This window comes from Gymnoscopelus microlampas (assembly GCF_963454915.1).
Source record: "Gymnoscopelus microlampas genome assembly, chromosome: 16".
Lineage (NCBI taxonomy): Eukaryota > Metazoa > Chordata > Actinopteri > Myctophiformes > Myctophidae > Gymnoscopelus > Gymnoscopelus microlampas.
Window position 1 is genome coordinate 30,430,132 of NC_139953.1, and position 14,838 is coordinate 30,444,969.

Genomic DNA, 14,838 nt, shown 5'->3' on the forward strand with positions numbered 1-14,838 from the left:
TGTGGGGGGGTATCTACAGGTGTTTCTATTCGTGACGTCAGTGGTTTCTACTGAGCAGCTGGTCGTCCGCCCCGATGCTGCTGAGAGCTCCACACAGCGCCAATAGCCTGCCCTACTGTCTACAGCCCTACTACATCACCATGTCCATGATGGCGACACAGGACCTCGCACCCGCACAACGCAACGCTTAATCTCCATTTCAACATGATTTAGTTAGTAGTATGACATATTGACGTATGAAGAGCGTATTGCGGCTGCTGCATCGGAGAACAACAGGAGGAGGAGGAAGCGGTGTAAACATGGCTGTGTCTCAGCATCATCACCACCACCACGGACTGATCATATTGATGCTGATCGTGACGGTGAGCCTCGTCAACGCCCGGTCCTCGCAGATATCCGATCTGAAATCCAAAATCTCGGGCGTGGAGGAGCTTCTGGAGGAGTTCCGCAAGCAGCTCCAGCAGGACCAGGCGTACGCCAAGGACGGAGGAGCCGGTGTGCTGGACGTCTGCCTGGACGAGTTCAGCGCCGTGAGCGAGCGCATCATCCGGGCCCGGGCCTCCATCGAGCAGGGCGCCACCTTCCTGTCGGCCCCTGGCAGGGTGTACAGCTGGAAGGACTGTCTGCACGCCTGCTGCTCCGAGCCGCACTGCACCGTGGCGGTGGTCCAGGGGGTCCAGGGGAGCCAGAACCACCAGGCCACCGCCGGCCTCAGGCAGACGGACGACGGCCTCAGCTGCTATCTGTTCAACTGTACTTACAGGTAGGGCTGTCAGTCACGATTATGACATTTTACTTGACGATTAATTGTCATACAAATAAGTGCGATTAACGAGTTCATTGTGTGGCTTTTTAGGCTTTGTAAACAAAAGGTTGCACGGGGGAGAAGATTATCACAAGAACTTAAATACACAAAGAAATTATGGTTGCCTACCGATAATCAAATCGTATAATGTATTCTGGCCAAAATACGCCATATTTAATATTTTCGACTTAAAATGTATCACAACGCCTTGCATCGTGACACATTGTGAGCTTGTAGATCGGCTATTTCCACTATTTTTTTAAATGTTTCAAATGTATGAATCTTTCGCAACATGGAAATGATTATTATGACGATTATCTCAATTCATATTTGCGATTAGATCAGGGGTGGGCAAGATTTCTTTCCAGGGGGCCATACTGACTTCCATAAAGTGAGTGAGGGGCCACACATTGTACAATTGAATTGAAACTTGAAACACATAGTGCTGAATTATGTTAAAACTGCATGGATTTGCTAGACATACCAGACTACTTTACAATAAGGTACTTGCTTTCACAACAATAGTTTTCAGTTACAAAATGTTGTCTAGCTGTAAAATCTTTTACAGCTATACTGTATCACTCTGGTGTACTCTGGCCTTACAATAAAAAGATGACTTTCATAAAACAATCCACGTGATTGCCGTTTCAACTTTTAAATTAGCCTATAAATGTATACAGCATCTTACCGGATATGCACCACTCCACAGGTCACTGATCAAACACATTGCATGATGTTATAAATATGGACTCATGCAGACTGTTTCACTGTTACATTTTAAACATAATACATTTGAGTACATACGGATGGAGGAATGCAGTAGTTATTGTACTCAAATGGTAAATATGAATTACTATTAATTGGAGTCTAGTTAAATACATTTTTCTAAAAACCATTAACATACGGCAGCCTTTTAGAATGAACATTTTTGGTGGGGGTCATTTTGTTTTTCTTTGAGGACTTGGCAGGCCGGATTAAGATGGCCAAAGGGCTGGGTCCGGCCCCCGGGCCGTATGTTGTCCATGTGTGGATTAGATGATTATGTAATAATTGTGTGGCCTACTACTTTCAGGAACAAGAATGTCTGCTCGTTCGCTCCGCAGCCGGGCTTCAGCACCTACAGCCGGACCTCCAACTCAACGGGACACATCGTCCCCATCATCATGTCCCCCTCCTCCTCCTCCTCCTCCAGGAGCAACATGGTCCACTCTGCCCGGAGACCACCTGACAACACCCTGGGGGAAGAAGATGAGACCGTCATGGAAGGTCAGTGACCGGCAGCCTGGGGCAGACCTACCCCACCATGTAAATCACGTATTTCAACCCTAAGTAGGCCTACTGTAAGCTATCTAGTGCAGTGGTTCTCAAACCTTTTAATTTCAAGGACCCCCATGACTCTGAGAGTGTACAAATCATTGGTTTCATTTGTACACTCTCAGAGGTACAGACCTGTAAGGATCTATTTGGAACCCCCTCAAGAAGGAACCCAGATGGTCCCTGGACCCCACTTTGAGAACCACTGATCTAGTGGATTAGCCTATCTTGATGACTGTACCATTGAGCCCCAACACATTAAAAGAAGGCTACAGTTATAACTTAGCAATAACATATAAGTTATCCAAGATACTGCTGAATAATGAACTGAAAGATGACAAAAAAAAGAATGGGAAAAAGACATTCAACATGAATACACTTTGAATGAATGGTTTTCGCTACTCCAGGATACTCAAACAACTCTAACAACAAATACCAAACACAGGTTAATTCAATTAAATATAGGCCTATTGCGTATAATTCACTTTCAGACTATATCAATTTAGCCATGAGACATCACCCAAGTGTCTTAGATGCCAGCATAGAAAGGGAGATCTAATCCATGTGTTTTGGAATTGCCAGAAGCTAAATTACTATTGTGAATTCATATTTGACCAACTATCCAAAATTATTGGAAAACATTTGACTCCTGATACCCACATAGCTATCTTGATGTCGCAATGTTACATCACTGTTAACTAATTTGGAAATCTGAAACCCCTCCCCTGACTAAACAATGGTGGGCAGAGCTCCTATCTTAATGTACCCCGGAAAAAAGTATGTATCATGTGAAGGGAAAACCATTATATTTCCAAAAGATCTGGGGTTGGGCAATAGATATAGGAAGTGAATTGGTGGAATATCAGTACCTGTACTCTACTTTTTGTTCTGTTCTGTACGTGGTCATGTGTGTCTTTTTCTTTTTTTCAAATGAAAATAATAATAATAATAATAAAATAAAGATATATATAAAGAAATAACATAGAAGAAATTAATTTGACCAGCTGGTTAAGCGTAATAGATGGATCATGGACTGTGGATGATTCATGATTCCTCCTTCTGTGAAACTGCTGATGAAACTGAACATGTTGTTCTTTTTAAGCATCTCTGTCTGTCTGTCTGTCTGTCTGCCTGCCTGCCTGCCTGCCTGCCTGCCTGTCTGTCTGTCTGTCTGCCTGCCTGCCTGTCTGTCTGTCTGTCTGTCTGTCTGTCTGCCTGCCTGCCTGCCTGCCTGCCTGTCTGCCTGCCTGCCTGCCTGCCTGTCTGTCTGTCTGTCTGCCTGCCTGCCTGCCTGTCTGTCTGTCTGTCTGTCTGTCTGTCTGCCTGCCTGCCTGCCTGCCTGCCTGCCTGCCTGCCTGTCTGTCTGTCTGTCTGTCTGTCTGTCTGTCTGTCTGTCTGTCTGTCTGTCTGTCTGTCTGTCTGTCTCTCTCTCTCTCTCTCTCTCTCTCTCTCTCTCTCTCTTTCTCTCTTTCTCTCTCTCTCTCTCTCTCTCTCTCTCTCTCTCTCTCTCTCTCTCTCTCTCTCTCTCTCTCTCTCTCTCTCTCCCTGTGTATGCCGAAGTCATGCTCTTTCCTTCCTCACATTTTCTGAGATGATCTATCTATCATGATGACAAGGTTTCATTGTTATTCTGTAAATGTGATGTGTTGTGACTTGTCATGCTGGTAGGATCATTAGAATGGGTTAATGATCTGCCTCTCGGACACAATTAGATTAGTTCACTGAGAGGAGTGGCAGCTGTGGGCTTTTATCTGTTTGTTTTTTAAACCCAGCCACTATAAACTCTTTATCCTCAGGGAACAGCAAACTAGGAAGGAACACTGAATTGTTTCCTTTTAATGGACACCCAGGAGTCACCACAGCAGCAGAATCATTGCCACAGAAAATTACTTTTAAGTAAAGAATCCTGCCAAGGCAAATCTTTATCGAATGTCTAAGTGTGGAATCACCTGCGATGGAAAGAAAAATAGGAATAATGCAGAAATCAAAACCACAATTCACCATAACCTCCCCTCCACTACCACTTCTTATGGTGGAAAAGAGGATACAATTTATTATACTGTACATCAATTATATACATTGAGCACTCTGTGGCTGTAGGCGCCTTTGACATAATATGTGGCTGTTTGTCACAGATCTGGACGAGCCTCCTCGCAGTGACGCTGGGCAGGATGTGGTGATCCAGCTGCCAACGGACTGGGCCGTCCTGGACGGACGAGACAGCGTGGATGACCATGGGATCAGCCGCTACGAATGGGCTCTCCTCAAGGGAGACTCAGGCATCAGCATGAAGGTAATATATAGTATCATTATTATAGCAGCAGGGGTGGGGCAGTCTTTTCAGGTATGTGATCTCTGCCCACCAGTACGTCTTGTGACATCTAAATTCAATTTAGGGGCTTGATTTAAAAACAATAACAGCATTGCAGAACCAATGCAAAGACTTTAGGGGGGTTATTCATATTGGGACGTACAGTATCAGGATTGGTTTTCAAAGCAAGTGGGCATAGGCTTGTCAGCAGAGGATCTTTCTGTTGTTCGAGCCCCTACAATGAATTTAGATGTATTGGTTGGTGGAAATGTCGGATACGGCTGGTCATGTGAGTCTGAGTGATCTACCATTACCAGCCAAGCTGACAGTGAACATGTCCACTGCTTACCTACTAATCAGAATAATGCAAACACAGAATAATTCAATTAAAATAGTCTACTTAGACTGAGGCCCATCCTGATCTACAGGTAGATCAAAAAGACATGGGTGCTGCCAGGGAGCTGCCATACAGTACACTGTAAAATCCTGAGTGTTAATTTAACTCTGAGATGGTACAAATGTAACCATTTGGTTACATGAGTACTGTACTCTCGCAGAGTTACAAATGGATAAATGAACACTGAGGATTTTACTTTGTAGTATGTCTGGTGGACCCCCATGTTAGTTATAATAGCCCACACAAGTTGCAATAAGATCACACAGATCATATGATCTTGTGAGCCCTGGTTCGAATATGACTCTCATCTTGTCTTGCATGTCACCAGCACATCAGAGCAAATTGATTATTAGCCAATGGTATGAACTGTTTGCTATCATCCCATTAGTACAGCAGTCTCTGAGGTTTGAGGCATAATAAGGCATTTACTGCTGGCCTTGCTGGGCTTTTGTTCTGATGAAATGTGATGATTTATAGATGGAAAGATAGTATAATCACAAAGTCCACAGGGGCTCAGTGGTGAATGGGCTTGTATTTGTTTGCAGTGTTTAAGTCAACATGGTGGCATGAGACCAGAGAGCCTAAGGACGTGCTGCACACAGAGATAAGAAAGAGCTTGTCATAAGCCGCCCTGCCTCAAGAACAATAGCACTCAACTCACTCCCTGTGAAAGTTGTGACTTTGGGATTTTAACAGATTTGACAGTAAATAATTTTTTTAATGTATTTCTTTTTCATATTTGTTGTTTAGTTATCAGTTTTAACCACATAAACCCTATAGCATTCCTATTAAGGGGTGAACATACTGTGAAAATAGCCTATATCCAAGCTCACAACACATCACATTTTCTGCAAAGAGATTTGGTGTAGAGTGAAAAAAGCAGGGGGCCAAGTATAAAGTCCTGGGGATTCTGGTCAATGACATTTGTAGGGTTTAAATGGTTAACTATCACACAGGAAATCACAAATATAGCAGAGTTGACCTTCACCCACCTGTGTGGATTCCCACAGCCCATACTCCTCCAAAATGCTTTCCCTACTAGATAAAAGTTTCAGTGCAATCATTTTTAAACAAGAGTAAGTGCTAAAAGTAGACATGACCAAAAGTTACTTGATCAAAAAGTTACAAATCAAATGAAAAAGAAAAAATAATACAAAATGTATAATTGTTGTTCACTCCATGCTGAATTTCAACATACAATATAGTTTATATGAATGATGAATCATTATTATTATTATATTGTTATCCGCCTAATTCAGAATTTCTTTCATTGCGGGTGACTGGTGGTGCAGCCCATTACTTACTTACTGACTTACTTACTTACTTACTTTGGGCACTAGGCTGTGAACAAGGACCCCCCAGGGACCCTGGGCCAGTTTCTGCAGATGTTCCCATGTATAACCAGGCCTCTTCACATCTGCATCCAGGTCACGGTGCCAGGTCTTTCTTGGTCTGCCTCGTTTCCTTTTTACTTTTGGGAAGAAGAGGGCATATCTTGTGATATTAGATGCAGGCTTGCGAAGTGTGACCAATCCATTTCCGGCATCTTTGCAGGATTTCTTCCATTACAGGCTGCTTTCTGGTTCTTTGCCAGGGGGGTGGAGGGACAGTGGTTGTTTATATATCTGGCCAGTGTATTCAGAGGATTCTTCTGAAGCAGGTGTTGAGAAAGGCAGCCAATTAGTGCAATGAGTATGTGTTCCCTGTGAGTGGGATTGCAAATACGATATATATTGTCATACTTCACATGTCTCTTCCCTTTCTGTGTCCTCTGTTACCTTTCTCTCTACACTCTTATATCCAAATAAAAGCCTGAAGTCTCAGTGAGATTGATTTATTAGGCTGAATAACAACTGTAATTACAAACATTACTTTCACAATTTAGATAAATTAAAGATAAAGATAGATGTACTTTATTAATTATTTGTCTGATGACAGTATATTTTTCCATGACAAAATTGTACCCACGCCTTCACCCATATAACAGCCTGTGTGGGAGCATGGGATATGTAGTTTGTTTGTCTCAATAAATGCCAGTCTCTGGAAAGAGGGTTTTTGGTAACTTCCCTCTCATAAAAAATGCATCATAACAAATACACTTGGTCCTAACCATTGACAAAACCACTGGTTGAAATGCTAACGAGCTGTCAGTGTCTTGATCTTGAAATGTTCCCTTTCTTGTCGAAGGTGACCCATCCAGGGCTTCTGAAGATAAGCGATCTCCAGCAGGGCGTCTACACCTTCCAGATGACTGTCACCGACACCACGGGACAGAAGAGCTCAGACAACGTCTCCGTCACCGTGCTGGCCCCAGAAAACCAGCCTGAAGGTACTGAACCACAAACCTCCTATTCTGTTCATTCATTTTACTGGGGGAAAATTTAGTATGTGTCTAGATTTCACTGTAGAAAATCTGCATGAATGGGGGAAACATTTTTAAATGTCAATTAAATATCTTAGATCAGTGTTTTTATTTGAGTTTGTTTGCTGGAAAAAAATAAAAATAATGTATACACTGTGAAATGTCCCTGCAAGAAAAGCAAATAAACGCCTTTGTTAAAAAACATTTTCACCTGTTTCTTGGCTGTGTGTTTTCCACTTCCTGTCGGATTTCATTGGATATCATTAGTCATCTGACCGGTTTCATTGGATTTCATTGGATCAAAAGACAGGAAGTGGAACACAGTGAAAAGCCTAGGAAACAGGTGGATATATCTTAGATCACAAAAATAAACATTATTTGCATGGTAGATGCTATTTTCCATTACCCAGAGGTAATGGAGGTAGCCCACGTTGTAGATAAGCTATTTTCGCTGTTTGTCTCTATACTTAATGAACAAATACTTTGTTGACCGGTGTCGGCTCCGTACTCGGACCACTCTGTTTTTCTCCTCTCTACGCCAAATGTCTTTGCCGAAAATACGACAAACTCTAAAATTAGCTGCTTGCTGGCTACAACCCTGCCTCCACATGTACCGGTAGTCATTTTTCATGACCATGTGACTAACCTGAAGTGTTAAAATGCATAGTATCGTGTCGACAATGTATGGTTATTATCTAGTCGTTTGTTTTGTTCATGTTCTATCTTTCATAGTTCTATGTTCTTGTCTTCCCCAGCTGTATCTCAAGTCCTTGTCGTCATTGTTTGGTGTCGCATCATGTCAGTTTGTTTGTGATGTCTGTTCTGTTATTAAAACACCCAACCATGGTTTTTGAACACTGTCTGGCTGTCCTGCTTTTGAGTTCTCACCACTCCAGTATGTGACACAAACTGTTTGTATCATATCTTTGACAACCACTTAAGCCCTATTGCGCAAATAGCGCTCACAATGCGTTGCATCAGGACACATTGTGTGACTGCTGTCTCTTGTGTTGTACAGTGTGTACAGGCCAGTGCTCGCGCTACCAGTTCCTGTGTGACGATGGCTGCTGTATCGACATCACCTACGCCTGCGATGGGAAGCAGCAGTGTACAGACCGCTCTGATGAGGCCTTCTGCCAGCACTGTGCGTATGAGTCATCTCATATACACATTTCACCTGCACCTAATATTGCCTCTATAGATTATGATGAATTGCATGTCATTTAATCTTTCCACAACTATTTGATTTCTTGTCAAACCTATTGAAAACACTTTAAATGGGTTGCCTTTATTTACTAACGCAGACTTTTGTCACTTGTGGAAACTGGAAATTCATTCTAAAGCCTATTCTTAATCTAATTCTAAGTTAAAGCTTAGAGGTGATGAATGCGTATTTTTAGGAGGTGCAGTTCTAATCCAATTTGTTGTTAGCATTTAGCTATTGTTTCTTCTGTGCTTTATCCAGTAGATGGCAACAGGAAGTCTGTGACCCATGCTGCCAATCCCAGCAGGCCTTTGTCTGCCCAGACAGAGGAGGTTGAGGATGGCTCCAAGCAGCTACAGAAGGGGCCCAGGAAGACCGTGGAGAGCATTGTACCCCCGAATATTCCCTTTGTCCCTCAAGACAGGACCAGGGTCCCTCCCCCACCACCTGCCCACCCACAAAACCCCAGTCCACAGGAGGACACAGTCAGTCAAGGTACTGTTGTTTGTTGCATCGCTGAAACATTTGGGATGAAGCTATTGGGCAAGCTTCACGGCAGCATCACTGCATCTATTTGCAAAGCCCACTCCATCAGCACCCTGTTGTCATTAAAGACATCTGGTATTTTCATTGATGGGGGTGGGGGGGGAGTAAGGGAACGAAGAAATGAATACAATGAGGCTGGAGAGAATGAAATAAGGGAGGCATCATAACAAATATTCACCAGCACATGCTTACGCACACAAATAGACTCTTATTCTGTCCTACGGGGAAAACACATTATCTTATCACTTTAGCCCACCTCCCCTTGTTCCATTCATGCTCGAGAGGTAGAAAGAGATTGAGAGATGAGGGGGTACCATAACATGCACGCACACGTGCGCACGCACGCACGCACACACACACACACACACACACACACACACACACACACACACACACACACACACACACACACACACACACACACACACACAGAGACACAGACATTGAGCTATTGCACTTGACTTGGCAAGCTGCTCCCGTTCCACCATAGATAGAGGCATGTTTTGCCATGTTTGTATACAGTATCACACCACATGCACGTAGCCAATGCTACTACTGTCAGCTGTACTCACCTCCTCACCAAATCTGAGATTTATTTTGTCCCTGCTTTTTTGCCATTGCCCACTGTCAAATTTTGAAAACCACTACTTTTCACTATACGGTCCTCCTGTGACTGGGGTTCAACGGGTGCAGTTTTCTGATATTAGATGTTAGTCTTTTTTGTGTTTTAGCAGTAGGGCAGATGGAAGCCCTGCAGGCAGCCAGCGAGTCACAGCGCAGCACAGTGCAAGGCAAGGTGTGTGCCAGAGGCCCACTGTCCCAGCCCAGCACACAGAACTGCCATGGGAATGCAGCTCTATCCCCACATACCCCCTGAGCATGGAGACAAAGCGCCTCTGTCCCCCTGCCACCCGATCCCTGCATTAGGCTAAGACGGAATGCCACCCACACCACTGTCCCTCCATCCCCACCGTCACTCTACCACAGGGCTTACTCAGCCAAGGTGTGCTCCCATAAGTCTCCTTTTTCTCGCTTGGTGAATTCTAATGTCTCCGGCTCTCCAAAGGCATAGGAAGTCGAGATCCGTAACATAGGGTTGTGACATCATTTTGTACTTTCCCTTAACCCATTTAGACCGAGAACCCATTAACCCTATGCGTAACTATACTGTACCTTTCAATCAGTGTTGTGTTCTAGTTTTTTCTTGAAGGTATACTATGATTATTCCCTGCCTCCCACACGCACGGCATGCGCGCGCCTATAATTAATTAAATGTAAAAAAATTGCACGCGCGCTTTGCCCACAAAAAATATTTAATGTGAACATTATGCAATATGCTTTGTACTGATTTTTCTTACTGATGTCTGATCACCTGAGCTCAACCACTTCCAAGCTTAGATGCATTTTCAATGCAACAAACTCGGCCAGGCCCACTCAGGCTTTTGATGGTCAGGCTTATCATATATAATAGCAGTGTTAACAGCGAGCCTTCCTGTATCTATTACAGAATTAACTTTGAAGACACAAACTGTATTGACAAAACTGTGTTTTGCTGTGCTATGACGCGCAATTTGAATACTAATGAAGTACTCAATTCAGTGACATACGTTCAATGAAGTGAATGGCAGGTCGTTGAAATGTGTGAATTCCTTCGCCAGTAGCCATTAATTATCACCTCAAGAACAATAGCCACGCACATGATAAGCCATCACCTCAGAGTTAGACTAGTCAGATGGTCAGACCACACTTTTGCTGTTTGTATTGCTGCGCCCCCCAGCCCAGCCAGCAGCCACCCTGGGTGCAGCGTATCAGATGCGTATCAACGTATCAGATACGCTGTTTTGAACAGTTTTTGAAGGTATACGGTGGCGACGGAAAAAAATCTCAAGGTATACGCCGTACACAGCATCTGACGGTAGAACACACCACTGCTTTCAATCCGGGAATCCCCGTAGTTGTTGCTAGTTGTTCAGAAAACTTAGGTCAGGATTTAGAAGCCCTAAATGGGTTAACTAGATTGGGATGTTGGTGAGAGTTGGAAGGAATCACAGAAATGCAGTCTTACAAAAGAAAACTACAAAGTTTCAGTCACAGACAAATCTAGGAACACTGACATAAAACTTAATTTATGCTTAGTCGTACGACAGTGTATGAATCAGGCTTTGTAACAGAGAGGACCTCTGTTATTGATGTTTGGCACTTTATAGCAGTTTGCACAGTTGCATTTTGCACATGATTTTATTATTGAATGATTATCATGAGGGGCAAGTGCAATGTGAAATGTATGAGTGCATTAGAGAGGGTAATGCTATGTCATGATTGAAAACCTTAACATGTACCAAGTGGTTCTGTGGCCAGTGTAATTGGGCTGGACCAAGTCAGAATGGCAGAGGGGGGTTGTGATATACATTTGTGGTTGCTAAGGATATTGTGGTTGTGTAATGTTGTAGTAGTGTGAAGAATTTATATTTAATTGTTGTTCAAGTTTTAAGATAATTAATGTGGGTTATGTATTTATTGTATGGTTATTTATGTACTGTATATATTCTAGATGGAAAACACCCCTTGACATGGTGCAGTCCAAGCTCATTTGCTCAGCTGGCTATAAAGAGCTGCCGGTTGACATCGGTCGAGCTGTGAGTGGAGAGACAAATACCACCATGCCAAGGGTGCTTGGTACAGTTTATCCATATATGATGATAAATAAATACACCTTCGGGTTATACCTTACTCCAGGCCTCTGTACTGCTTCCAGCCACAAGTCGGCGCTCTCACAGGCTTTTAAACCACTTGAATCCTAGCATCCCTATTCCGGGGGGGACAGATCACTGAGAATAGCCAATCTACAAGTTCACAGCGCGTCACAACGTGACATGTGAGCTTGTAGATATGCTATTTTCGGCAAAGAGATTTGGTGTAGAGTGGAGAAAAAAAGAGCAGTCCAAGTACAGAGCCGACTCCGGTCAACCAAGTATTTGTTGACCAAGTATAGAGAGTTTAAGTGGTTAATGGTTCCATGGTACAGACGGTGTCATAGCCGTCTGTTCACTGTGGCTTTGACCCTTTCACTGCTGTCCAGTTGTAATGATGGTGGTTTGAATTGAAGCTTGGTTGCTGTGTCATTGTAGGTCAATGCAATGTGTATTGTGTATAATGTAAGTAGATTATATCTTCCCTGTCTAAAAGCCAGTGCTGTCTCCCTTCACTTTGTCCCCATAGACCCCTGTGCGGCACCCCCTGTGGTAGGGGCCTGTAAAGGGACGTTTCCACGCTGGTACTACGATCAGGACGCCGGAGAATGCAAACACTTCTTGTTTGGCGGTTGCCAGGGTAACCATAACAACTTCCTACAAGAAGCAGACTGTGTCAGTGAATGTGTTGAAAAGAGTAAGTATCTTCTTCATCTCCTCCTCCTCCCAACATAGTGTTTTTCCATCACAGTGACACCAGGCTTTAACAGGAGTGATGTTTCTGTTTAGGTCCTGCTTTAAACCCAGCAACCGTGGCCCCTACCACTACCAAACAGACTGACACAGGTAAATAACAGACCGACGCAGACGTGTAAATAGCAGACCAACACAGGTGTGTAGATAACAGACCGACGGGTAATTAACAGACTGACACAGGTAAATGGCAGGTGAATAACAGACAGACACAAGTAAATACCAGGTAAATAACAGACTGACACAAGCAATACAACTGCATAGACCGAAGCTACATAGCTTCAATGAAATGCTAGACTATAACCACGGTTTTGTTTGACTATCTTTATAGTGGCTGCACCTAAAGGAGCCATCTCACAGAGCCAATCTGAGAGCGACCTCCCAATCTCTGAGCCATATCCAGTAAAGGGGGGGCACCCTGGGCCCGAGTCAGGTGAGTTTGAATGTGAAAAATGTGAAGTGCTCCTACTTAATAATAATTAATAATTTACTGTTATTTATATTACAGTACCCAACATGTTTGGCACCAAACAGTTGCTGTTGCCATGGATTTGCCGTTGTTTTTTTGTTTTATGTTCTTGTCATCCTCGCCTGGTACCATGTTTTGTATATTAATTACCTGAACAGAATTCTGTTGTTGGAGAAAAAAATTAGAATTATTCTCTTATGACTATTTAATTGGAAGTTACATTATCATTGCTGCCTCACTTTTTTCATGCAGGCGCAATCCTCCCATTGGCCTTTGGCCTGATAATCACGTCTCTGCTACTGCTCATGATTGGCTGCCGTATGAGGCTTGTTCGTCACAAGATGAAGAAGACCCGCCCCCTCACTACGGAGGAATCTGATTACCTCATCAATGGCATGTACCTGTAGCCACTCAGGCTGCGGCGTTCAAAGACACCTGGGAAGTGGGATGTTCCTGACCTTCAGACGGGAGCAAAACGGAGAAGGGACAGTGCGATCACCAGAGGCTGAAGCAGGGCATTAAAGAAATTGAACTGTGCATTTGTTGGAACTCCCAGTTCAGTCTCTGACAGCAGTGTCCTCTCCCCAGGTCATGAACATCTCCAATTCTCTGTTGTCATGAACGCACAGACAAAAGACCTTTACAGACTGTCAAAGAAGCTGTTGGCAGAGGCTGCCTCCAAACTCACTGATAAAGATTCAGATGTTTGTAAAATCCCCTTTTGTTACTGTTATAACACACAACTGATAATGTATTTATGATTAAAGGTAGACACAACTACACCACTGAAGGTCTTTTTTCCTTTTTTCCCCCCAATTTAGTCTTTATTCCAATTACTAATTTCTCCATGTATTGTATCCCCTTGTCACTGTTAACCCCTACAGTTACAGTAGTTCTAGGGGGAGCACACTAGCACAGACAACCACGTCTCCTCCAATACAGACACTAATAATGCACCAGAGAAGAATAGAAGAATAGCTTGACAAACTGTCGGAGTTGCTAGTGCAGTGACAGATATTGCCCATCCCACCTTGTTTCTTCTCACCCATGTTTGTAGGAGCGCGGCGGCGCCCGGCCAAATGGAGGATTTATTTCGAACCCCTAGTCTCCACAGTGGTGAGCAGGAACTTTAACCCATTTGACCACAACCCGGACGCCCCCCCAACCACTTCAGTTTAGTATTAACCATCAATATGATTGACTTTGTTTGGGATACACAATCATTAAATATTGCGGTCAACAAAGAATGCAGCCCTGCCTCTTTCAAATACCAATGTGTTACCCACGTCCCTCTTATGTTGGTTATTTTGATATCAATTACCTTCAATCTTGTTTTCACTTGTGGATGTTTCAATTAAAATCTAGTGCTGCACAGTAATGTATCTGCCACTGGGTGGCACTGTTGCTATATTTTTGCTGCAATGTTGTGCTAGGTCCAAGACACACTTGTCAACCAAATCACAAACTGAAATTATAACAGCTTGGTAATGTATCGTACTGCTTGTGATGCAGTCTCAAGATTGCTACACAAATTAACCAATTGCATAATTTTATTCAATCAGTTCAAAGCAGTTTTATGTCCCAGAATCGTAGCAAGCCATAACCAGGTCAAATCTCTGGGTGTAGAATAAACAAATAACTTACTCCAGCCTAATTCTTCACTGCTTATACAGTGCTTCTTTATCAAGCAAGCCTCTGTGACGTTATGAATTGCCTACATGTAGATGTATTCCTCAACCTGCAATGTCTTTTATGTTAAAGATATTAAAGTTTATTATTGATCAATATCATGCAGTTGGTGGTATGCTGCGTTAAATTATTGTCACTGACGTGCAGAAACCTTAAGTTCATATTTATACTTTGTATGAGTGGCACACGAAAGTAGCAAAAATAGCCGATCTACAAGCTCACAACGCATCGTGATATGACACGTGAGCTTGTAGATCAGCATTTTTTTTATTTTTGCTTATGACATGCCCAAACTAGG

At 43.2% G+C, this 14,838-nt stretch overlaps 1 protein-coding gene across 1 annotated transcript; it reads left to right on the plus strand.

The window, feature by feature from the left end:
* Positions 1 to 209: 209 nt before the first annotated feature.
* On the plus strand, positions 210 to 13,692 carry lrp11 (low density lipoprotein receptor-related protein 11). Its single transcript, XM_084082905.1, has 10 exons — positions 210 to 763; positions 1,878 to 2,071; positions 4,255 to 4,412; positions 7,015 to 7,156; positions 8,208 to 8,333; positions 8,658 to 8,888; positions 12,159 to 12,326; positions 12,419 to 12,475; positions 12,714 to 12,815; positions 13,104 to 13,692. The coding sequence occupies exons 1-10, from the start codon at positions 237 to 239 to the stop codon at positions 13,256 to 13,258; spliced, it is 1,860 nt and encodes a 619-aa protein (XP_083939031.1). The 5' UTR covers positions 210 to 236; the 3' UTR covers positions 13,259 to 13,692.
* The last annotated feature ends 1,146 nt before the right edge of the window (positions 13,693 to 14,838 follow it).